Source organism: Anoplopoma fimbria, chromosome 8 (genome assembly GCF_027596085.1).
Source record: "Anoplopoma fimbria isolate UVic2021 breed Golden Eagle Sablefish chromosome 8, Afim_UVic_2022, whole genome shotgun sequence".
In the NCBI taxonomy this organism is placed as follows: Eukaryota; Metazoa; Chordata; class Actinopteri; order Perciformes; family Anoplopomatidae; genus Anoplopoma; species Anoplopoma fimbria.
The window spans coordinates 28,242,826-28,268,329 of record NC_072456.1 but is presented as its reverse complement, the minus strand read 5'-3'; the positions used below and the strand labels follow the sequence as shown (position 1 = coordinate 28,268,329).

General features: G+C 39.1%; 2 protein-coding genes across 3 annotated transcripts; one reads left to right on the top strand and one right to left on the bottom strand.

Annotated features, from left to right (window-relative positions):
• Positions 1-2,121: 2,121 nt before the first annotated feature.
• On the top strand, positions 2,122-10,166 carry cnga3a (cyclic nucleotide gated channel subunit alpha 3a). 2 transcript variants are annotated; one of them, XM_054602842.1, is made up of 10 exons: positions 2,122-2,197; positions 3,674-3,779; positions 3,911-4,000; positions 5,809-5,982; positions 6,625-6,684; positions 6,719-6,733; positions 7,142-7,315; positions 7,457-7,558; positions 7,639-7,745; positions 8,289-10,166. In XM_054602842.1, the coding sequence occupies exons 2-10, from the start codon at positions 3,679-3,681 to the stop codon at positions 9,683-9,685; spliced, it is 2,220 nt and encodes a 739-aa protein (XP_054458817.1). In that variant the 5' UTR covers positions 2,122-2,197; positions 3,674-3,678; the 3' UTR covers positions 9,686-10,166. The 2 variants fall into 2 exon arrangements, with proteins under 2 accessions (XP_054458817.1, XP_054458816.1); XM_054602841.1 differs by lacking the exons at positions 6,625-6,684; positions 6,719-6,733; positions 7,142-7,315.
• A 1,022-nt stretch (positions 10,167-11,188) lies between these two features.
• On the bottom strand, positions 11,189-20,814 carry ube3a (ubiquitin protein ligase E3A). The gene is made up of 11 exons (XM_054602335.1): positions 20,634-20,814; positions 18,470-18,514; positions 17,955-18,214; positions 16,668-17,863; positions 15,601-15,745; positions 15,266-15,471; positions 14,583-14,747; positions 13,663-13,818; positions 13,507-13,580; positions 13,185-13,328; positions 11,189-12,213 (listed from the first exon to the last, which is right to left on the bottom strand). Coding segments are annotated over exons 2-11 (2,469 nt in total). The 5' UTR covers positions 18,472-18,514; positions 20,634-20,814; the 3' UTR covers positions 11,189-12,092.
• Between the last annotated feature and the right edge of the window lie 4,690 nt (positions 20,815-25,504).

Below are 25,504 nucleotides of genomic sequence, written 5' to 3'. Positions count from 1 at the left end.
CCTAATGAGGTCTGGATCAGGAGAGAGTGATTGGTCCTCCACTCCTTGACGTTATTTCACCACAGCAGCAGCCTATTGAAATAAAGAACAACAGTAAGCGTTGGAAGACTTCACAGCTGAACGGACAGACTCTCTGCATATAAGCACCTTTTCTGGGTAGAGAACAGGGTTTCTATGAACGGATCGCCCTGAACCCACTCTCAGCGAGGACAATCCAAAGTCTGTTACTGGGATGGTTCCTTCAGTTTGAGGTGACCACAGACACAGGCTCTGCAGCAAAGCCCATCACATCTGAGTTATGAGGATTATCTATAGATGATTATTAGAATATATGTATGATAGAAAGAGATCAGGAGACAGTATGACCATTCAGGGTTCAGGGGTAAATGTTGTGTAAAAGAGTCATATCTTAAAGGGACCACATCCATGAGGGGCATTATGTGGCTGAAACAGGAGCTCAGGTCTAAGCTGGATTAGTGCGGCAGCTCCGTATATCGCCAAAGGATTTCTCTTTTCACCTTGTGCCTTCAGGTGATGGAGGTGACGCTGATTCTCCCAGACTGTAATAATCACAGACTATTGCTCATCATTCATTCTAAAAAAAATAATACAGGTTATCTTAAATGTTATGTTTCAATATGCAAATGAGGAATTGTTTCATTAAATATGAGATAATTGTGAACATTGGATGAAGTTATGTTCACAATTCTTGTTTCATTTTGTTGACGTTTTAGAGTCACAGAGGGGGTTTAGGATATCTCTTTTTATCACTACTGGTTCTACATGATGGATACATCTAGTGATGGACTACAGTAATGGACAAGTCTAGTGAAGGAGAGCTCCAGTAATGGACAGGTAACCTAGGGTGATGGAGAGGTGTAGTCATGGACTACGGTGATGGACAGGTAACCTAGGGTTATGGGCAAGTCTAGTGATGGACTACAGTCATGGACTACAGTCATGGACTCCTCCTGTGATGGTCAGGTCTAGTGTTGGACTACAGTGATGGACAGGTCTAGTGAATATAGACTACAGGGATGGACTATATATTGGACTACAGTGATGGACTACAGTAATGGACGCCTCCAGTGATGGACAGGTCTAGTGTTGGACTACGGTGATGGACAGGTAACCTAGGGTTATGGGCAAGTCTAGTGATGGACTACAGTCATGGACTACAGTCATGGACTACAGTCATGGACTACAGTCATGGCCGCCTCCAGTGATGTTCATCTCTAGTGATTACATTACATTACAGTCATTTAGCAGACGCTTTTATCCAAAGCGACTTACAGGAAGTGTGTTCAACATAGGTATTGGGTATGTGAGACAGGAGGATGATGGCCAAGCTGTCATCCCTGATGAACAACACCTCCCCCCCATGCAGGACACCTGGCAGCTCTGTGCAGCTCCTTCAGGTCCTTCATTCACCCCCGGTGGTGAAGGAGAGGTACTGCAGGTCCTTCCTTCCTGCTGCTGTCAGGCTGCACAACCAGCTCTGCTCCCAGCAGACCACATGACACATGACAATAATAACATGACAATAAAAACATGACAATAATAACATGACAATAAAAACATGACAATAATAACATGACAATAATAACATGACAATAACATGACAATAATAACATGATAAAAACATGACAATAAAAACATGACAATAATAACATGACAATAAAAACATGTAAAAAATGACAATAAAAACATGACATTACACTGTGCAATAATAGTTAAAAAGTTAAAATAGTTTTTTTCTGTCTGTAAATATAATATTTCAGTTATTGTTGTTTTTCTACTGTTTTTTGTTTTATTGCTTATTTATAATACTTGTTTTTTTTATTTTCATTTTTTATTTTTATCTTGTCTTTCTTTACTATGTCTCTTGTGTGAACTTTACTCTCTGCTGCTAATAAAGGATTATCTTATCTTATCTTATCTTATCTTATCTTATCTTATCTTGAGAGGACTACAGTCGTGGACTACAGTGATGGCCGCCTGCAGTGATGGACAGGTCTCCTCCCCCTGTCTGATCTGGGACCTGCTCATCCTCCTGCAGAGCCGCTGCGTCGGTTCCTTTTAACGGAGCTCATAACTCAGAGGAACGTTCGTCCTGGTGCTGCGATGGAGCCACAGAGAGGTCAGAGTGGGAGCACTGGTTCTGCTGGAGACCAGTCAGTGTGAGGAGCTTCAGACGGTGAGTGCTGTTCTCTTCACCTGTGCTGCTGGAGCCTTATGTCTGATCACCTCTGCAGTCAGTCAATGCATGTGTTAATAAAGACACAGACATTCCTGCTAAAGCTGTCAGGACTTCAGGGTTTGATGCTTTAAACGTTATTGTGAAGCAACTTGTTCCATCAGACTTCACAGAGGACATAGTGAAAGTAAGTGTTATGATCTCATATGAAGCATTGCTTTATTATTGGTCTTTAGCAGATGTGATGTAATCAATAGAGTGTATCAGTTAAAGGTGCACGCGCCCTGAACCCCATTTAACATGTTCATTATTATGAAGAGATTATGAAGAAATGACCAGTGTATTAAAAATAACAAGTCTTTACCTTATTGATGAGTTAGATGAGGACAACAGGGACATCTGGATGAATTCCTATTAAAGTACCAAGGCATAAACCTGTCCATTACTTTAGTCCATCACCAATATTAATAATCATTATGTTTATTCAAATGTGAGGTTTGAGGTTTTGTTCATCCGTTAGAGGTGGACATGAGGACAAATACTTTTCCAAACATAGTGTATTTTGTACACTATGTCATGTGCTATATTGTATGTTTTTACACAAATCATTCATCTTAAGGGCGTCTTAAATATGAAAAAATACTCATATATCAGATATGTGTGGTTTATATGAAGTGGTTTGTGTGAGCATTGAATTATCTTTTGAACAACTGCACCATCATCTTCATCATGCTCTCGTCTGTGACTTCATCAGGCTTCGGTTAAAAGCATAAAAACATATAAAAACATGGAACTGATTTCTCATAACCTCTCCTCGTCAACGCTCGTTCTCAGTATTTAATGAAAGTGCTGCGTGGCTCAGAGATGATTGTGCAACTCACGCTTAGAGTTCAGACTTCACCGTCACTCTGCTGCTCGTTGATTCTCTGGTTTAATTCAGTGGGGGTTGGTTAACTCCCTGGTATTAGCACTAATCTACCCGTGTGCATGTGTGCACGTGTTACAACCACCGGTGTTCCCCAGAGATCAGCCGCTCAGTATTTACCTGCAGACATCTGAAGCAAAGAGCACGATGGAGGAAATCTAGAAATCACTGCTCAAACATATCAAATAAGCCTTTTTTTAAATGTAGTTTTGCACGAGGCCGATTCTCCAGCCTGACCCCTGACCCCTGACCCCCGGCACGTCTTCACCTCACACAGGTGCACCTGTTCTTAAAGTGGCGCTCTAATGGACTTATACACCGACCCAACACAGCGGCTCCCGTCCACCTGTAAGCCATAGCTTAGTTATTTTAAAAAGCAGCTGAGCGTCCTCTGATCCTGTTTAGTGTTAAGGACATAATGAGCTGCTATTTTCGGCGCTCTACTCTCAGACAAACAGAGACCAGTGGCGTTCAGTAAACACATCAACAACACCGCTTTTATAACGTGATGTTCGATCCGTGACGCTGCAGAGTGTGTCCTCTTTCTCCAGACGACATGGCGGAGGTCGGCTGTGAGAAGTCCTCCTCCTCCAGACATCGGTCGTCCTCCAGCAGACCTGAGGACCAGCTCGCTGTCATCGAGAATGGAGACAGCAGGTCTGATGCCACTGTGAAACTCACGACACTTTCTACCACGTCAGCACTGCTCACGTCCTCTAAACACTTTGATTTATGTATCAGCAGACTGAAATAACTCTTCATCATGTCTCTGTCACGTTTCCTCTCAGGAATCCGTCTCTTTGTGACGACGCCTCAGAGACGGCGTTGTCCTCAGAGGCCCACAGAGACTCCTTCACAGGAGCCGGGGCGATGGCCAGGTAAACGTCTGTAGTCACACCTTTGTTTACCAGTGGTGGAGAGTTTATGTACTCAAGTACTGTATTAAGTACAATTTGAGGAAATGTATCTGAGTATTTAAATACTTATACTCCACTTTATTCATTTAAAATCAAGATCCTGATTCAACGTATCGTTATCTTCGTGTGGTCTCCCACGAATGTCCAGCGCTCAGAGCTCCTGCAATGTTTGGACATCAAAACTACTTAGTTAGGTTTAGGAGAATATGCTTGTTTGGGTTAAAATAACTTCAGAAGTGGGGTTGCTTAAGAACGGAAGTTACGTGTTAAATAAATCCACTTTGACTTCTGGTTTCAGACGGGACACGAGCAGCGTGCTGCTGGGTTTCTGGTGTTTTAGGATCTAGGCTTCCACGATATTACAAACCCTGCTCCGGTAAAACCATGACACACCTAACTCTGTCTCTGATTGGCTCTACCTGATATTCTTATTCTAACCAATCAAACCAATCCAACAAACAAAGGCAACAAGTACTGGCCAATAAGAGGCAGAATAGGGCGGGTCTTGCAGGATTCGTACTTTAGCGAGTTTACTGCTCTTTATACTACGTCACCTGACTTGGTTTATGATTTCATAGATTACATACAAATTAATTTCGTTAGATTTATAAGGATTATAGTGAATAGCTTCTTTGAGAACAACCTGATTGGTTATATTTCAAATTAAGATTTACATATAAACATGACATAAAAACTAAAGATAATAAAGATAATCTTATAAAATACAACTAGTTGCTATAGAAAAATAATCAACATTTTGGCTTGTAACTGTTGACAAAATATTAAACATCTGGTTTCATTTACAATATTTCACAAAAAGGCAAAAAATTCAGTCCAAAGTCCAAAATATTAATACTGATTTCTTTGGTTTAATATCTCACGACCCAGCAGACGTATCTGTTGACCATTTGAGATGGCCCGACCCCTTTGTTGAGAACCACTAGACTAACCTACCTACATGTTTATAATGTAGATCAACTCCTCAACCAGCTACAACAGTGGCAGTAAACATTATGATCTCATATAACAAACTGCCTTGTCAATTTGGTTTTTACGGAATGTTTTCTCCTCCGGATTACATTGCCTTTTGACGAAAATATGTTTTAATCAAAGTCTGCGTAAATCCCAATTGGGAGGAGGTTTGGGTGTATCGATAGGTCTTTACGTCAATCACACATTCACCCAGGAGACCAGTGTTCGTGTCCCGCGTGAAACCAAAAGAAACCCAAAACATGATCTTTACTCGACCAACCAAGTAGCTTTGTTGCTTTAAACTAAACGTAATTGAGAATGCATATTACAAAGAGCAGTTAAAACACTATGAAGTCGATATACATGCATGAAGAAATGTTGATATGAAACATTTGATTTGATAAAGATTAAACTCATCTGTGGTTTGTCAGAACAGACCATGCCAAAGTTTTTTTCTGTGACTGGGTTTGTAAAACGCTGCTTTCACTTCGTTGCATCAGAATTAAAGTAACTATGTTGAAGATCTCTGTTTTGGCGCCATCTATGGTGATAAACGGTAATACAGCGTGTGATATTTCCAGGAAATAGCCACAGACAACCAGTTTTTAACGGCACATGTAAGGGCTTTAACTAGTGGGCCATGTGCTCAATGGAGTATTTCCTTGTTGTACTACTGCTCCTAAAGGATCTGCATACTTCCTCCACCACTGGTGTTCACATTCCCTGTTACAGTCCTAGAACAGACCTAGAATAGACGGGTGTCCCTTTGTTCTGTGTCCCTGCTGCTAACCTTCTAGGCTCTCTTACTTCTTCTTCATGCTGTGGAACTGGGCGTCTCACAGAGCGAACCCCGTAACGGAGAGGCACGACTCTTTCCTCGAGCGCTTCAGAGGCCCCGAGCTCAAAGACGTCTCCAGTCGAGAGAGCAACGCCCAGTCTGTGGGCCTCAACGACACCACCCGCAAGAGGAAGTAAGTACCAGAAGTATGGCAGCCGTCAGTGCTTTAAGGTTCATTTCAAAGCCTCACGGTGGTACTTAATCTCCCCTACATGAGTAACAATCATTCCTCAAAGCTCTAAAGGAGTCAAACTGGGCTGAACGGAACCAGAAATGATGCTAAAGTCTTCGTGAAACAGAAGTCCAGACTTTTACAAGGCGCCCCTGCAAAAATGCATTAAATGAACGCTTCAGATACATGACGTATTTCAAAATAACTGGATCTCTTAAAATCCCAATCTGGACCGTTGTCCGCCACACAAACCTCCGTCACCAGCTCTGATCAGGAGGGTCAAATCTATAAATTAGACGTTTATGTTCTTTTGAAATCCAAACACTTAACTCCTTCCATAATATTGATCTGCTAGGTGTCGTTAAGTTTGTTCAGTCACAACAAATTATATTTGATTAGTGTTCAAGATGATTTATCAAAAGTGCTTTTACAGGGAGAGAAAAGATTTTAGAATTTTTAGCATTTAACAAGAGATGAATAAAAACTCAAACAAGGGAAACAGGATTACAAATGTATAAATAAGAAAATAATTTCCTTCATTCATTAGTGTCTGACACTGTGAGGGTTCACTGTGTAAAAAACATCTTTTATTTCTTTCCAAAGTCTTGGCAGTAAGTGGCCACTAGCTACTTACAACATGAATAACTGCAACAACACAGACGAGTAAGTGTGAGCATATCTGTGTCAGGAAATAGAGTCGAAGAGTAGAAGAGTAGATGTTTAAGAGCCATCAGGCTGGACATTAGTAGCATGGTTTGTATCGTGTAGATAATGTAGTGTATTCTGTAGTTAATAGTTTAGCTAGATGTACTAGAGGTCTTTCAATCTCCCGGTTGGTGTTTCCTCCTGCATTAGACGCATTAAACCTTTGTGTTGAAAGCTATGATGTGGGATGTACTGGTTTGGTAAACAGTGAAGAAGAAAAGGACCTCTACTTATCTTCATACCGGTATTATTACGATGCCATCTGCTGGACCAATGTGTGACCTGCACCAGATCTTCCAACAAAGAATCCCAAACTAGACCTCCCTGTCCCTGTAGTCTGGTAGCTCCTCATAGGCCAACACCTCCGTCCCTATTTCACCACCATGAAAACTATAAATAAACTTGTGATTCGTAGCAAAAAGGAGGAGATTAAAAAAGAGGAGAAAAAGGAGGAGGAGAAAAAGGACGAGAAGAAAGACGAGGACAAGAAGGATGAGAAGAAAGAGGAAAAGAAAGACGAGAAGAAAGATGAGAAGAAGGATGATAAAAAGGATGATAAGAAAGATGATAAAAAGAAAGAGGAGCCACCGTAAGTAAACCATTAGATTCAGTCTACTGGGACTACTGGGACATGAAATACAGAAAACACACATCTGTCTGATTGATGCTCACTGTATGAACATTTAACACATTCTTTAGACGAAACAAAGTAATGTTGAGTTGTTTTCAGGAAGGAGATCTGGATTATGGATCCGGCCACAGACCAGTACTACAGATGGCTGACCGTCATCGCAGGACCAGTGTTTTATAACCTCATGATGATCGTAACACGGTATTTATCCATTTAACAGCTATAACGTCACTCACTGGCTCCTTTTCACTGTTTAAAAACGTGTCCTCCTTGTCTTCCAGAGCCTGTTTTAACGACCTCCAGGAAACGTATACGCGCCTCTGGCTCTTCTTGGACTACACCACCGACATCATCTACTTCACAGACACGTTCGTCAGGTCGAGAACAGGTTGGAACTTTGTGACAGAATTTAAACATGTGCACCATAGAAATAGAATAGGAGTGAAAGGGACATTTTTCCAATCAAATCATTTATATGTGTTACGTTGCCATTGCGATACGTAAAAGCACAATAGAACCCAAATTCCCAGGAGGCAAAGAAGCATCCCCTGCTTTATGGTCTGTTTGACTCTAAATGGAGCATCATTTACTAAATGAACATCATGCTGTATTGAAGAAGACTTGAAACTAGAGATTGAGACCATAAACTCATGTTTACAATGTTTACTGAGGGAATAAATCAAGAGAGAAGTAGAGTCATTTTCTCATAGACTTCGCCCCCTGGTGGACAGCAGAGAGAATGCAGCTTTAAACATGAAGCTTTGGAAACATTCGGCAGAACCGGACTACCACCATTTTCATTTGTAATAGTCAAATGACCACGGATAACAGCTCAATGTCCGTTCAGCTCCTGTTCTATTTCTATGATGAACACCATTTTGTTTCTGTTGTAGTTCTGGATCTGGCCTCTAATCTTGTGTTTGTCCCTCAGGTTACCTGGAACAAGGCCTGCTGGTAAAAGATGCCACAAAACTGAGAAGTAAATACAGAACAACATCTCAGTTTAAATACGACATGATTTCAATGATACCCACCGATCTGCTGTTTCTGAAGTTCGGATACAACAACCCGGAGTTCCGATTCAACCGTCTTTGCAAAATCTCGAGGCTTTTTGAGTTCTTTGAGCGGACTGAAACCAGAACCAGCTTCCCAAACATGTTTCGTATCAGTAATCTCGTACTTTATATCCTCGTTATTATCCACTGGAATGCTTGTATGTTCTTTGCCATTTCGAAAACCATTGGTTTTGGATCTGATACATGGGTTTACCCCAACATCAGCCACCCGGAGCACGGACGCCTGGCCAGGAAGTACATCTACTCCCTGTACTGGTCCACGCTGACCCTCACCACCATCGGAGAGACCCCTGCACCAGTCAGGGATGTTGAATTCGTCTTCGTCATTGCCGACTTCCTCACGGGTGTGCTGATCTTTGCTAGTATTGTCGGTAACGTCGGTGCCATGATCTCCAACATGAACGCCTCTCGTGCCGAGTTCCAGGCCAAGATCGACTCCATCAAGCAGTACATGCAGTTCCGAAAGGTCACCAAAGACCTGGAGGCCAGGGTCATCAAGTGGTTCGACTACCTGTGGACCGAGAAGAAGACCTGTGACGAGAAGGAAGTGTTGAAGAACCTCCCAGACAAGCTCAAGGCCGAGATCGCCATCAACGTCCATCTGGACACGCTGAAAAAGGTTCGTATTTTCCAGGATTGTGAAGCCGGTCTGCTGATTGAGTTGGTGCTCAAGCTGCAGCCGCAGGTGTTCAGTCCTGGAGATTACATCTGTAAGAAGGGGGATATCGGCAGGGAGATGTACATCATCAAGGAGGGGAAGCTGGCTGTGGTGGCCGACGACGGGGTCACTCAGTTCGTGGTGCTCAGTGACGGCGCATACTTCGGGGAGATCAGCATCTTGGGTATCAAAGGCAGTAAAGCGGGAAACAGGAGAACCGCCAACATCCGGAGCGTGGGCTACTCCGATCTCTTCGCTCTGTCCAAAGACGACCTGATGGAGGCTCTCACGGAGTATCCAGACGCCAAAAAGGCTCTGGAGGAGAAGGGCAAGGCCATCCTGATGAAGGACAACCTGATTGACGAGGCGATTGCCAACGCCGGCGCCGACCCCAAAGACCTGGAGGAGAAGATCGTCAGGCTGCAGGGCAACCTGGACCTCATGCAGACCAAGTTCGCCCAGCTGATGGTGGAGTTCACCTCCAGCCAGGCGAGGATGAAGCAGAGGGTCAGCGAGATGGAGGCCAAAGTGAAATCTGTAGGACCCGAGGATCTCACAGAAGTGGTGGCCGACAAGGACAAAAAAGTCCAGTAATGTGAGAGACACCTGAGGACTTTACAGGAAACGAGGGGGATTTTTCATAGTAGAGTGACACTTTCTAAAGGACCATGTTTATATATCTATTTATACATCTGTTTATCATCATTACAACGTGTCAAATTGTGTACAGTGTATGCAGCAAATGCTTTTGTGTGTATGCTTTGAATCTATTTCATGTTTTCATGAAACGACTTGTTGATCAGAAGCACTTGTGTATGCAAAGAAAAGAAGGCTTTTTATAGCCTTAGAATAAAGACGAATGTTTTTGATTTCCTGATCAGTATTCACGTTTCCCCCAGAAAACATATTGATCTTTCTGTCGAGTATAATTCATCCACAATAATGCAGCTGCTATATCTATTTGAAACCGTCTGTGAATGTAAAAAATAAAACCCAAATGCAGTTCTGTTTATGTTATTATAAGCATACACTATCAGATGTAAATTGCAACGTTATATGTAAATAAACATTAAAAATGTTCATACAACATACTGTACAGGTCTAGATTGCCTTTTTGGTGGGAGAGAAGATAAATGTGGGGGGGGGTTGTCTATAAATACAGTAATGTGATCCTTTGTTTAAGGGCCAGTGTTTAGGATCTGGCTCCGTCTAGTGGTGAAGTTGCAGATTGCAACTAACTGTAGGATAATGAGGCCTTTGTCCTCTCTGGGCTACCGTAGAAACATGGCGGACTCCGTGAAGAGGACCTGCTCCATATGTCGATATAAACCTATTTTTCTCGCCCCCTGATGGACACTAGAGAGAATGCAGCTTTAACACATGAAGCTTTGGATTCACTTTTCAGAACCAGAGGTTGAGCCTGACGAAAAAACACAATGATGCATACTACTGAATTTAATATGACGTAGTCATATCTTATATATGTATTTTAATTTTGTCTTCTCTTTAATATTGTGAAATTGTAATATTATATAGGTGGAGGCTTCAAATAAGCCCAGTGGGGTTTCTGATTCTTCCGGCACTGTGATATAATTTATCTCTTATGTTTGTGTATATTTACACACATTGGTGAGGGCGGCTGTGGCGTAGTGGAGAGCAAGGTAGTTCTCCAATCAGAGGGTCGGTGGTTCGATACCCGGCTTCGGCAGTCGATGTGTCCTTGGGCAAGACACTTAACCCCAAGTTGCTCCTGAAGGCCATCGGTGTGGACTGATGATGAATGTTAGTTAGAGTCTGATGGTGGCACCTTGATGGTAGCCTGTCATCAGTGTGTGAATGGGTGAATGATATGTAACATACTACTGACTGTAAGTCGCTTTGGAGAAAAGCGTCTGCTAAATGACTGTAATGTAATGTAATTTAAAATTGTGCAAGCTAAACTAAAACTATAACACATTAAAGAATACTTACCTTTTAATATCATACTAGTTCCCCCTAAATGCTACACACTAACCTTTTAATATAAATATTGATTATAGCAGCTTTATGGATATCATATGTTGTTGGTTAAAGCATAATGACGAAGGTAATTGATTTAGTTCACCTTTATTTACTTTGCATAATAGTCGCTTTACATAAGAGTTTCACATTATCTGCACATTCTTTATGTACCTGAGATATTTGGCCAAATAAAACACTTCATGTGACTCTTTTCTTTTTTTCAATATATATATATATATCTATATATATATAGATATATATAGATATAGATATATATCTATATATATATAGGCATTGCACATTTTTGGCAACTGCACTTACAAATGTGCAATCAGAAACACTTTTAAAAAGCAAACAAACCGAGGGAGCAGAGACAGGAAGTGAAAGTCTGAGCGGACCAGTCATCCTGAAACCACACGACCTGCTCACGGTGTCACAACACACAGTATTCATGTTTTATGTAGTACACAGAAATACTTCAAAAATAACCCGCAGGTTAGTGGGGAGTTTGCTCTCAGGCTGACAGGAAACCGTTGAAATAAGAGCTCGTCAGTGAGGCTTGTTTGTGTTAGCAGTAATAAAAAAAGGCTTTACCGTAAAACACTACAAGGAGCACCATTATGCCCAGTCCAGCCCCGCTGTGGGAGGAGAGGACTGAATACTGCTACAGCGCCATGAACCGGAAAACACCAGAAAACGTCAATAAATAAACCGCATGTCACTTAAAACCCCGTGTGTAAGTGCACTTTCACAGTTTCACAAATGAAATGTTGTTCAGAAACAAAACCCAAAAGAAAGAAACACATAATTCAAGTGTGGTGTGGAACTCTTTGGGGAAACCTAATGTAGTGTGAGAGACAGGAAGTGGAGTCGGACTGGTGCAGCGTGGTGAGGCACAGGGTTGTTGCAGCATTTTGTTTCATGGCGTTTCCCCCTTTTTTTTATGCGATACTCCCTTTTTGTTTTGTTAAAACGTCGTCGTGAAGCTTCTCTCTGAGCATCAAAGCATCCCGAAGCCTTTGGCGTATGTGATGGCCTTCAGGAGTCTCTCCCTCAGTTTGTCCTTGGAGGAATATTCAGGCAGCAGCAGAGCGTTGAAGCAGGTGTGAGAGGTCGGCAGTCTGAAGGAGGTTAGAAATGAGATGAATGAGAGCCGAGTAGAGCTGCAACCATAAGTGGATTGACAGAAACATTATTTATATTACTGATTTGCAAAAAGGACAGAAAATGCTTAAGATTTTCTGCTTTCGTCTGTTTTGTATCATTTTTAACTGAACCCAAAAGCAGTTTCGGGGCATTTTTCTCTCTGTGTTCTTGATGTTCACTTAGAAATCAAAGTCCTGCTCCTCTATGGAAACAGAACAATCCTGACTAGAAGTAGAGAGAACTCAAACATGTCGTTAGTGCAGAATAACACAGTTATGATGACATTAATAATTTAAAACTAAAAAACAAAATTGGAATATTTTTGATAATTTATTTTACAATTGGAAACAATAGAATCTATATATACAAAATTTTTCCAAGTGTCCACTAGTGTTACCAATGTTAGAAATAAAAATGGAGGCTCTGAGTGCTGTAAATAATAAACAATTCACATTTTTACATCCTCTCTTCTCTCTCCTCTCTTCTCCTCTCTTCTCCTCTCCTCTCCTCTCCTCTCCTCTCTCTCCTCTCCTCTCCTCTCCTCTCCTCTCCTCTCTGTGTTCAGCAGCCTGAAGTTCAGTCAAAGTTTCACAGATTTGTTGTCACATGACTGTTGGTCTCAGATGAATCAGTCATGTCTTCATAGTTTCACTGAGGAGCTCAGAATTTAATGTTTTTTACAGAATCTGGTTAAAACAAACGGTTTATTTGTGGTGAGATTTTAAATGAGACATGTAGAATAAAATGTTTTTGATGAAATATCACAATTTGAAGCTTTGTTTTGGTTGATGTGTTGAAGTGTTTCGTCACACATGATGTGTTTAAGGACCGTCAGAACCAGAGGAGTCAGAGGTGTTTCTTTCATTGAGAACACAAAGAGTTGTAGTTCTTTACCTGATAATCCGTTGTGTCTAACGATACATAAATAAAAGCTGACGTAGCGTACCTGTCCGTGTCCGATCCGTTCTTGGCGATGATCATTTTTAATTTGCCGAGTCCTCCGACGGGCGCTCTGTCTGTGCCGGTGGTGAACTGAAGAAACAACCTCTTCTGCTCTTCTCCGAACGAGTTGATCGTTTCCCAGAAATCTCTGTGAGGCAGGAAATAAAAAAATAAAAACACAACATTTAATAAAATCCTGCTGTTTTAAAACATGCAGTGTGTGTGTGTGTGTGTGTGTGTGTGTGTGTGTGTGTGTGTGTGTGTGTGTGTGTGTGTGTGTGTGTGTGTGTGTGTGTGTGTGTGTGTGAGAGGATAAAAGGACTCACTTGATGATCTGACTGTCTTTACTGTAACCTCCATCGTATTCTGTCGTCTTCTCCAGAGCTTCAAAGTCAAGTTTCTGTGGAAGAGATTTCTCCGTTAGTCATAAATCAAATGTTTAATATAAATAAACGTATTTAAGTGAAGCCGTGTCTCCTCACTCTGCTGCCACAGATCAGCATCTCCACCTCCTCCGGTCTGAACAAATACTTCAGAGGAGACTCTTTGGTGACCATCAGGAAACCTTTCTTGAAGGCTTTGAATTGTCTCTCCACGCTCTTGTTCAGGATGTAGTCGGCGTACATGAACACAAACTCCTGAGATTCAAAGAGGTCAAAAGAAAAAAACATCTTATATGTAAAGAAACTTCCTTTAATGACTGCGTTCCTATATTTTAAGGGAACTACAGAAATATTCAGCTCTTTCATATTCATCAAGTTCCTTTTGCTGGGTTTGTGAAATCAGCATTATCATCATATCGAAAGAGGAAGAAGAAACACGTCCCAGGTATTGATTCTAATAATAATAACACAATCTCACATGTCAGAAACAGACATTGTGTTATAACCTTTTTATGAGGGAAAGCACAATAAATTGATATCAATCTGATGTATTAACTTTAAACCAGTTTCCTCCCAATAATAGAGAAGTGTTCAGTTTACACAACACAGCTCAGCTATTATCCAAACATTAGATGTTTGTGTTCTTCATTCTTTATTAACTTCACTCAGAAATGTGATTTATTTTATTTAAAAATTAGATTAATGCTCTAGAAACATTTGTTTATTTTATAGAAAGTTATTTTAAAAATACAAATAAATTCTTATCCCATAATAAAAAAAAAAAAAATATATATATAATATAATATAAAATATATATATAAAAAATATATATATATATTCAATATATAATAATACAATAATTTATAACAATATATAATAATATATAAAATAAAATAAAACATTTATTTAGTAAGTGAAAAAGAACCGAACCGAAGAGTATAGATAAAAAAAATTGATAACAGTTATGGATAAAACCCCACTACCATCCTGTTAAATGAACATAGTCACATGATCCTCACCTGTCTGTTGTCCTTGGTGACGGGGATCTGGTCTCCCTGCTCCTTCAGGTCGTACAGGATCGGGCTTCCAAACAGGTCCAAGTGAGAGATCTGGTAGGTGAGCATCATGTCCTCCTCCACGTCGCCGCTGTATTCTAACAACTTCCTCAGACTCTGGAAGAGACTCTGCAGGAAGAAAAGAAATGTGAGGAAACACGTTGACGAGAGGATTTAACGTACATCACCGCTCTCATGTACGTTAAATATAAAGCTAATAGTTAGCTTAGCTTAGCATACAAATGAATAGAATAAGCGGTTAGACATCAGAGTGATATTGAACAAGAAAGTCTAAAAGCATATTTCCCCAAATTTTACACTTTTCTTCAAGTCTGTAGTTTGCTACATGAAAATAAGATAATCCTACAATAAAAAGTGATTTAGCTTTATGCTTGTTGTTTCTTTGGAGCAACTCTTAATTTTCTAGATTCTACTGTAGTTTGCTACATGAAAATAAGATAATCCTACAATAAAAAGTGATTTAGCTTTATGCTTGTTGTTTCTTTGGAGCAACTCTTAATTTTCTAGATTCTACCAGAAACATAACAACACTACAACCATCATCAGCAGCAGAAGAACCCAAAGCATAATCCAGAAACACAGAACTGTCATTCGCTGTAAATTAACGTTGGAGAAAGTTACTGTACTGGATGGGAGTCTGACAGGTCCAAGCAGGTCCCCTTCTTGCCCATGAGTTTCCTGTAGACCACCATGGGGAAGTGAACGTCCAGGATGCAGTTGTTGTAGATGGCGAGGCCGAGGACGAGTCCCACCAGAGTGTACTGGGCCTCGTTCTCCAGAGAGGACGAGTTGAACCAGAACAGTTTGGTGTCGTCGTCGTAGCTGAACATTCCTGTTCGGGAAGTCAAATGGAGAGAAAGTACGTAAAGGGATAGTTTCAACCAAAGGTATCAATCTTCTCATTTATTGGCAATAAAGCAAATTGCCAATAGTTACAGTGGAATGTGATTTCTTGTCTCACCTATGTCGGGATTGAAGATTTCCTCCAGGACCAGCTGAAAGAACTCCTTTGACACTCCGCCCTCGTCTACACCTTGCTCCCCCTCGAACTCCACAAACAGCTGCTTCTTCAGGTCGGACGGGTTCTCCATGGAGATCATCTCCAGCTGCAGCACAAGAACATTGAATTCATTGACAATCACAGCAGGATGGAGCCTAGATATGTCACAACATGCAACTATAACATTAATGTGTTCACACCAAGTACAGAACAACATTTTGCATTGAATTACTGGCCTATGTTTGACTGCAGGATCATTTGTGTTTATTTGCTAGAAGTGGAGGGTTGGTTTTAACCTCCATGTAGATACTAACAAGTGTCATCAGCCGTGTTTAAAATAACCACTACTGCTCCTCGTACATGTTGTGGAAGTTCCAGATACGTTGGGAAACCAAACTCTGGATTCCAGAGACGTATTCTCCTTATCTATCAAACCACACGCCGTCTGGTTTCCTACAGCGGTACCAACCCAAAATAAACTGATTTTGCAATGATTTAATTGCTTTAAACGGATCAAAAGGATGCCGAAATAACTACAGAATGATGCTGATTTGTAAAAAGTCTGAATCCATCATTTGTCAGGTATGACCGCAAGACGTCAATCTAACAACTTTTAAAATGCTTGTTTTCTGAATGGAGTTTGGATTGATCCGTGCTAGCCTATGCTAACATTGTAGCTTCTACATCAACACTTACAATAATGTCATTCAGATATAAAATAAGTTTCGTTTATACACATATATAGTTATACAAAGAGTTTCGTCTGGGCTCTGAACAAATATTAGGAACCATCGTAAAGCTCTGGATACACAGCTTCCTACATCTCTGATTCAACAACATCAGGACGTCAGTGACAACAGGAAAGAATTTCAACACTTAAATGTGTTTGCGACACAGCTTACTGTCGAAACCCCACTTGAGTTTGCGTCACATGGTGCGAATTCCTTTCTATTTGCGTCAACTTTGTATGTAATCGAGCTGCGTGAAGGGTTCTCTTTTGGCAACACACTGTAACACATGTGACTCACTCTGACGAGGGCGTCGTCGATGATGTGATCTCGGCGGACTTTGAGCTTGAGATAAGGGTTGGGCTGCTGACCCTGGACCATGCTGTAGAGGGCCGTGAGGCGCCGCTCGCTGTACATCCGGATCCGGTTGTCGTAGTACAGACCCTGGTTCTTGGTGATGACGCTGAGGATGAAGGGGCAGCTCTGGAAGGAGAACTTGGTTTCGGCGTTGACCTTGAAGAAGGTGAAGTCCTTGTCCATCTCCACCACCTCGTTCAGGGACTCGTTCACAAAGTCTTCGTAAGGGAGGAGGGGTCTGATGCTGTCCACGGGTCGCACTCCCAGTTCTTTCTCCAGCGGATCGACCGGCGGACCTTTCTTATAGAGACGCTCCTCGCCCAGCAGCTCGTGGAGGGTGAGCTCGTCGGACTCGATGTCGTCCTCCTCCTCCTCGTTGTGCTCCACGTCCACGTCGCTGCCCAGGATACTCGCGTAGAAGGCCACTTTCAAACACTGTGTCGCGGCCACCACGGTGACGTCGTCGTTCACCAGGTTCTCGCCGTCGTACTCGTTGCTGACAACCGTGAAGGTGATGAGCTGCTGGAAGGTCTCCGTCATGCGGCGGATGTGATCCAGTCCGTACCGGGACCAGAGCTTCGACAGCCTGGCGAGCGCCGCCACCGGCAGTTTGCTCATGGCTTTGCAGAACTGCGGCAGAGCGACCTCCAGGTACTCGGGGCTGTGGAGGTTACTGTTCTCCAACACGATGACGAAGATGTTCAGGTAGTCTGGGTTCGTCTCGTACACGTCGAGGTACTCCAGGTCGAGCTCCATGTTGGGCGTGAGGTAAACCAGCGCGTTGACGAAAGCCGCCTGTACCTGGTCGAGGCTTAGGAGTCGGTCGTAGAACCTCCTCACGGCGCCGATGTCCACAGTCACCTCGCAAGGGTCCAGCATCTCATCAAGACCCTCGTCCGGAGCGGCAGAGGAAGCACCCGCCGTCTCCGAGGTTTGCTTCTCCTGCTTCTCCACATCTGTCGGTTCAGAGGAGTCCAGGTTTTCAGCGTCGATGGGTTCGTCCTTCCTGAAACTCTGAATCAAGGCCTCTGAGTTGGAGAAGATCCTTCCGATGATGCGGATGAGCGCGGAGTAATCCCCTCGCTCCTCGCAGAAACTCAGGATCGTACTGACTGAGTTCTCTGTGAGGTGGTGAACATCTGGACCAGAACAGGACACAAAGGGAACAATCTAATGAGGTAAAATAACACAGCGTAATGAATTCAAAGCGTCCATGAGACTCAGCCTTACCTGAGAACTCCTCTTTGACGGGACAGAGGTCCGACTCGCTCATCTCCCCGTCCAGAGCGTCTTTCTTAGCGGGGTGAGGATTACAGAGTTTGGCGTTAACCTTGAACAGCTCGAGCGCTTTGGCTGCCGCTGAATTGTTATCCAACGGTCGGAAGTCACGACACGATGCGCAAAACTCATTCGTGCAGTCGCCATTTCCACAGCCGTCGGTTAACTGCCGAAAGTAGCGCTCGATTAGATGCTTTGCGGTCGCTCTGTTCCTGCAGCGCAAGACATTCAAACAGGAAGTCAGACTGACGATACAAACTCATCCGTGGTTAGAGAAATAAGCATCAATGTATTCTTGCAATGCAAATAGTAATAATTTAAAAAAACAGGCTTCGACATGATGACACAGAGATAAAGAACATCAAAAGGTGCAACGCTACAGACAGAAATATTAGTTTAACTAACTATGTTAATTAGTTGAACTACTAGTTTAACTAGTTAAGTGCAGGTTAGATAGAGTGACTTACATTCGGCTGGATTCAGGAACACTCCTGCAGACCCAATGGACAGTCCTCTGAAAGAAAGGTTCAGTAATAATGTTACGTTTTATGCTTGAAAAAGCAACTTATTAAATAAGAGGCTGCTGCTTTTAGAGTTAGTAACGTTAGCAGCACCGCTAACAGGAGGAGGTTCAGTTCAGTTACATTATGATGCGTTCAGGCTCTGTTCACTGAAAATGAGTATTAGTTGAAGGTAAATTATAACGTTATCATGATGTGTTCACATGTAATCTGTAAAATGTAGTGTTGGTAATGAACTAGAATAAATCCAGTAGTTTGAAGGAGATGTTTTCACATTAATATAAAATAGATATTAGAGATGAATTATGATGTTTAACTTCCTAACACTAGCTCTAAGCAGATTATGACACATCAAGAACACTAATAATGACTAGATCTGCTTTAATACATAAAAATACAATCTATTATTTCCTAGTCATTTGTGTTTCCTCGGGTTAGGAACATTACTAATATGAAACACACTATCATCTGTTACAAATGATCAGTTTCACTTTACACATGAAACAAAATCACCGTGTTTGTAAAAGAGCCAACAGGTTAAAAGAGTAAAAACACATATTTTTAATTTAGCGACAGTATAAAAGTGTGTTTTAATATTTAACGTTGAGCTCTTTTGGATCAGCTGTCATGTAGTTGTTTTTTATTTATGACAAACAGTCAGATATGTGATATTCATGCATATCAGACCACAACCTCATCTGATCTAGAAGTTATTTTAGGACATTATATGAAATTCAGGGTGTAGTTAAAAATAACACCACAGAGTTGAAGCCTAACATCGACTTCACTTATTCAAGGGCTAAGCTAACCTAAGCTAAGCTACCGTTAGCCAGTTAGCTATAACGTATCCATGCACCATTGATCTGGCTTTGGTTGCTTTTTACATTAGCTGTTTAAGTAAAGAGTGAATGCTAGTAGAGCAGTAACATTATTCTAAATATGATAACTGTAATGTAACAGGATGCTGACTGCAGTTCTCTTAACGGCCACCGGTGTCATTAATAACCAGGATTTTCTGAAGGTTGTACACAGACTGTAAATCAGAAGTGGACGTAGTTGTTGTGACGTCACTCGTTGGTTTGTGGAAGTTTTGAAGCCTGTTGTTTTGGTTTGTGTGTCACCATCTTGTTTTTTTGCAACCAGTCAACAGGAAGTGACCATATTTGGAGTGAGTCAGTGTGAGTCAGTGTGTAGCCCCGCCCTAAAGCATCCCCTGCTTTATGGTCTGTTTGACTCTAAATGGAGCATCATTTACTAAATGAACATCATGCTGTATTGAAGAAGACTTGAAACTAGAGATTGAGACCATAAACTCATGTTTACAATGTTTACTGAGGGAATAAATCAAGAGAGAAGTAGAGTCATTTTCTCATAGACTTCTATACAACCAGAGGAGTCGCCCCCTGGTGGACAGCAGAGAGAATGCAGCTTTAACACACTGCTATGTTGCTTCATAACATCAGCTGATGAAGTAATAATAATAAAGTTAAGATAGTTAGCATCATGGAGCCAAATGAAATAGGAAGTTTACTTATAGTAACATTATTCTTAATATTAATTGTGATGTAATGTTGCATTTTGGGCGACTCATCGGCACTGGTGTGATTAATAATAAATAATAAGATTTTATAAAAGTAAATGGAGAGAAAGTCGTTTTCTCAATGACCCCTCCAGGACACCGTACTCATTCATAAAGCTTATTTATGTGTATTAAGTTATGTTAAGTTATATTAGTTATAAATCACATGTCACCTCCTCACCAGTGTGACTGACAGCTGTCAATCACACTGGTGAAGAGGTGATAAGCATTCATAAAGGTTATTTATGTGTATTAAGTTATGTTATATTAGTTATAAACCACATGTCACCTCCTCACCAGTGTGACTGACAGCTGTCAATCACACTGGTGAGGAGGTGATAAGCATTCATAAAGGTTATTTATGTGTATTAAGTTATGTTATATTAGTTATAAACCACATGCCTCCTCACCAGTGTGACTGACAGCTGTCAATCAGCTGTCAGTCACACTGGTTTAATATGCAAATGAGGCCCTGAACGCACCGCCCGTTAGCCTGGCCGGGCTCTGAGCTGCGCTGATCCGGGTACTTACGTCTGTGCGTCTGTGTCTCGGTGACGGTGCAGAATCGGAACCGGTTCTGGCGGGTCCGCGTTCAGGCCTCTCGGGTCCGCGTGGGTCCGGGTCCAAACAGCCGTCACGAGCTCGGAGACACGCGGGGCTGCGGGAGTCTCGTGAGCACGCAGCGGGAGGAAGGCTGTGAAACTGAAGTCAGAATCAGAGATCAGAGAGATTCACACCATCTGTAAACAACAGCGACGTATCCCGGCATGCACCGCGGCGCTGTCAAACACCAAGACCCCACCGCTGCCCCCGGAGGACACCCGAGGAACAACAATAACAATATATAATAATATTATATATTGTTATATAATATACATATATATAATATAATAACATGATATATAATATAATATAATATAATATAATATAATATAATATAATATAATATAATATATAATATAATAATATAATATATAATAATATAATATAATATAATATAATATAATATAATATAATATATAATATAATATAATATAATATAATATATAATATAATATAATATATAATATATAATATATAATATAATATAATATAATATAATATATATATAATAATATATATAATATAATAATATAATATAATAACATAATATATAATATAATATAATATAATATATATAATATAATATAATAATAACATATATATAATATAATATAATAACATATATAATATAATATAATATATATAATATAATATATATAATATAATATAATATATATAATAACAATAATATAATATAATAATATAATATAATAAATATAATATAATATAATATAATATAAATATAAATAATAATATATATAATATATAATATAATAAATATAATATAATAACATAATATAATAACATAATATAATATAATATAATATAACATAATATAAATAATAATATATATAATATAATAATAATATAATATATATAATATAATAATAATATAATATAATAATATAATATATATAATATAATATATAATAAATAATATAATATAATATAATATAATATAATATAATATAATATATAATATAATATAATATAATATAATATAATAATAATATAATATAATATAATATAATATAATATAATATAATGTAATGTAATGTAATATAATATAATATAATATAATATAATATAATATAATATAATATAATATAATATAATATAATATAATATAATATAATATAATATAATATAATATAATATAATATAATGTAATATAATATAATGTATTATAATGTAATATAATAATATAATATAATATAATAACATATAATATAATATAATTATAATATATTATAATATAATGTAATGTAATATAATATAATATAAATATTATAATGTAATATAATATAATATAATATATTATAATATAATATATATATAATATAATGTAATATAATATAATGTAATTTAATGTAATGTAATATAATAGAATAGAATATCAAATAATATAAAATAATAAAATAAAATATAATATATCCTCCCTATTTACAACAGTATCTTTGCTTAACATTTTTATAATACTACTAATAATAATCAATCTCTTGTAAGAAAAATGGCCTTTAAATAAAGTTTATAACAATAACAGTAATAATAATAATATGTATAATATATTATTATTATTATTATTATTATTATCTTTACTGTTATTATTATAACTATTATTATTACTATTATTATTCATATATTGAATGTCAATGCTCTATAAATGAAGTTCATAAAAATGTTTTACTATTACAATTATTATTACTATTACTATTATTAACTTTATTTATAGATTTCGTACAAGTTGCTTTATAATTGTAAATATGTAAAACACATTGAAATAAGGGCAAATAGACAATATAATTAGACAATAAAATAGGCACAATAAACAAAAAAAACAGAACAGAGACTATTAATAATAATGAAAGTTACAGAATTAGGTATTTAAAAAAAGAAGAAGAAGAATCCCTTTCATTTTAAGCCAAATTAAATAAATAGGTCTCCCCTATAGCTCTTGGAAGGTTATTCAATTACTTTCAAGTTAATCTGCTTTATGTTTGAAGCTCCATCACACTGGAATAATTAACCTGCTGATATTAGATCCATGTCGTCACTCATAGAGATCTTTATTCATACGTTCACTATGATCTGGAGTAACTTAAACACATTAAACATCTCTGCACACACACATGTAGCAGAATTTAAAGTGTGAAACAGAAAAACCTCATTCATAATCTCTAAATCATATTCATGAGCCATAAATAAAACCTGTCTCATTCAGCAATAGAGGATGTAAATTATTTATAATCTGATTCATGTGCATTGTTCTCATGGTGCTGATTGTTATTCTGTCAGCGTTCCAGCACGACATGGAGCTTTACACTATATATATATATATATATATATATATATATATATATATACACATGCCTCATACATCCAGTAATATCCACATACACGAGGGGAGTAAATATATTCATACTCGTATAATAACTGAATGTATTCAGAGGTTAAGGTGAGACACCACTGGAACAAGAAGTTTCTTCCATAACTCGTCTTCTTTCAGACGAGTGGAAAGAAAACATTTATTTTACTACTTTGTCTGTTTGCGTCTGTAGATTTCTCCTAAATTCACCAAAAGTTACCATTAGATAATGCCTCATTTACATATTTAAACATCACATTTCAGAAAACTTGTTCTACAAAAAACAATAGTCTTAATGTCAGTAATCAACTGGTGAAGTTTCATCTATTAGTTCATTCTATCTTATCTATTATCGTTATTATTATGAAATATAACATTAATAATTATGGGCTAAAATTAGCTCTATGATTGTATGAGAGACATAAAAAAATATATATAAATAAAAATAATAATAATAAAAATAAAAAAAATAAATAAATAACAAATAAATAATAATAATAAAAATAAAAATGTAATATTGATTAAAAGTATATTATGCACAGCATTGATCTCCTGTTGTCTCTGCAAACGTTTGACAGAAAATGACTGCAGTACTGAACATGAACACTGGGAGTCACTGTGAGGACACTTTATATATTATGGACACAAGAGTTCTGCCTGTATTTCTGTCTGTTTTATATTTTAGATCATTTATTTCCCATTAATCTGCAGATAAAAACAAACTCATGTTGAGTTAAAATAATAACATCACACAGTTTGTCTAGAATAATAGCTTCGTTAATAAATGAGTTCTTATGTCACCACTTTCTCTCATGTTTTATCTACTTTCATAATAATCTTGTGACCCTTCAGTCTATCTAGTGATGTGGATGGGTATTAAAAAATATATATATTGAAAATGCTAATTTAATGGTTTTAATAGATGATTTTTGTGTTTTAAAATGATTTAAAATATGAAATGTTAAAGCGTTCTTAAACTGGGAAATAAAATGCAAATGTCTCCCATTAATAAAGATAATAAATATTGTTTCATAATTAAGATGCATTTGTTCTTGAAGAGATCGTCTATTTTCTTATTCACAGCTGAATGTGACACCAATGAAATTAATCTACACGACCGGTTCAGATTTACATAATTATTATAATGTAAACAGTTATTATTCACCTTCCTGTTCAGGTCGTTTTATGTTCCATGTTTTAAAATGAGAGAGCGAGTTCTTCATCTCCAACTCGTTCCCCTGAAGGTGTGATAATCTACGGATTCATCATCTCCCTCCCAGACATTCGATATGGATTAACACCACCTCATCATCTCTGGAGCCATCAGGTCACCTCCGCCGGCGGGTCAGGAGTGTGTGTGTGTGTGTCGGGTGGTGCAGAGATCAGTAATGTGTGTGTGTCGGGTGGTGCAGAGATCAGTAATGTGTGTGTCGGGTGGTGCAGAGGTCAGTAATGTGTGTGTGTGTCGGGTGGTGCAGAGATCAGTAATGTGTGTGTGTCGGGTGGTGCAGAGATCAGTAATGTGTGTGTGTCGGGTGGTGCAGAGGTCAGCAGAGGTCGCTGAAGCTCGTGTGAAGGATGAATGGTGGACTTCATCACTGCTCAGTGATTCCTGGAGGTTCTGTCTCAGGGTGGAGGTTCTGTCTCCTGTGGGTCTGATGGGGGTCACTGATGGAGCGATGTCTCCTGTGACCTGGTTCTGATGGAGCGATGTCTCCTGTGACCTGGTTCTGATGGAGCGATGTCTCCTGTGACCTGGTTCTGATGGAGCGATGTCTCCTGTGACCTGGTTCTGATGGAGCGATGTCTCCTGTGACCTGGTTCTGATGGAGCGATGTCTCCTGTGACCTGGTTCTGATGGAGCGATGTCTCCTGTGACCTGGTTCTGGGATCGTCTCACCTCTGGATCACCGTCGTCAGCAGCTCGGGGGGGATTTTCATCCCCTCAGCAGAGTGAGAGTGATGACATCATCACAACGACAAACCGTCGACTGAGAAGTTTCTGAGGCAAAAAAAAAGGACTTTGGTGTTTTAACAGCATGAAGGTCGTTAGTTTGAAACGTTTCTCCTCTACGAAGGTCAACGGTCCAGACTGAAACATAAACAACTGTTACAATGAACATTTTCTGCAGACATTCGTGGTCCCCTGAGGATGAATCACACGAACAAAGGTGATCCAATTACTTTTGCATCATAATTACATATTTCAGTGAAAGTGGAGTCGGATTCTCTCTTTCCCGAACTCCTGAGGAACTCTCCTTCACATCTTTCCTTGACTTCATGACGTTTTCCATCAAGGTCAAGGAGAAGTGGTTAGGAAAGGAAGTTAGGAGGTAACCTTTGGACTTTTTTACCACAGCCCAGGTTGCTTCTGATCGTTTGGAAAGTGAGTTGCTAGACTTGATCTGGGTAATCCTTACTGATGATGATAATA

Bases quoted from the DNA above. Each gene is read 5' to 3' on its own strand.
- cnga3a (XM_054602842.1), top strand. From the start codon at position 3,679: ATGGCGGAGGTCGGCTGTGAGAAGTCCTCCTCCTCCAGACATCGGTCG. The intron at 3,780-3,910 runs GTCTGATGCCAC...GTTTCCTCTCAG, and splicing joins ATCGAGAATGGAGACAGCAG to GAATCCGTCTCTTTGTGACG. The intron at 7,746-8,288 runs GTTGGAACTTTG...TTTGTCCCTCAG, and splicing joins GTTCGTCAGGTCGAGAACAG to GTTACCTGGAACAAGGCCTG.
- ube3a (XM_054602335.1), bottom strand. The intron at 13,581-13,662 runs GTGAGGAGACAC...TCTCTTCCACAG, and splicing joins TGCTGATCTGTGGCAGCAGA to AAACTTGACTTTGAAGCTCT. The intron at 13,329-13,506 runs GTGAGTCCTTTT...CCTGCCTCACAG, and splicing joins AAAGACAGTCAGATCATCAA to AGATTTCTGGGAAACGATCA.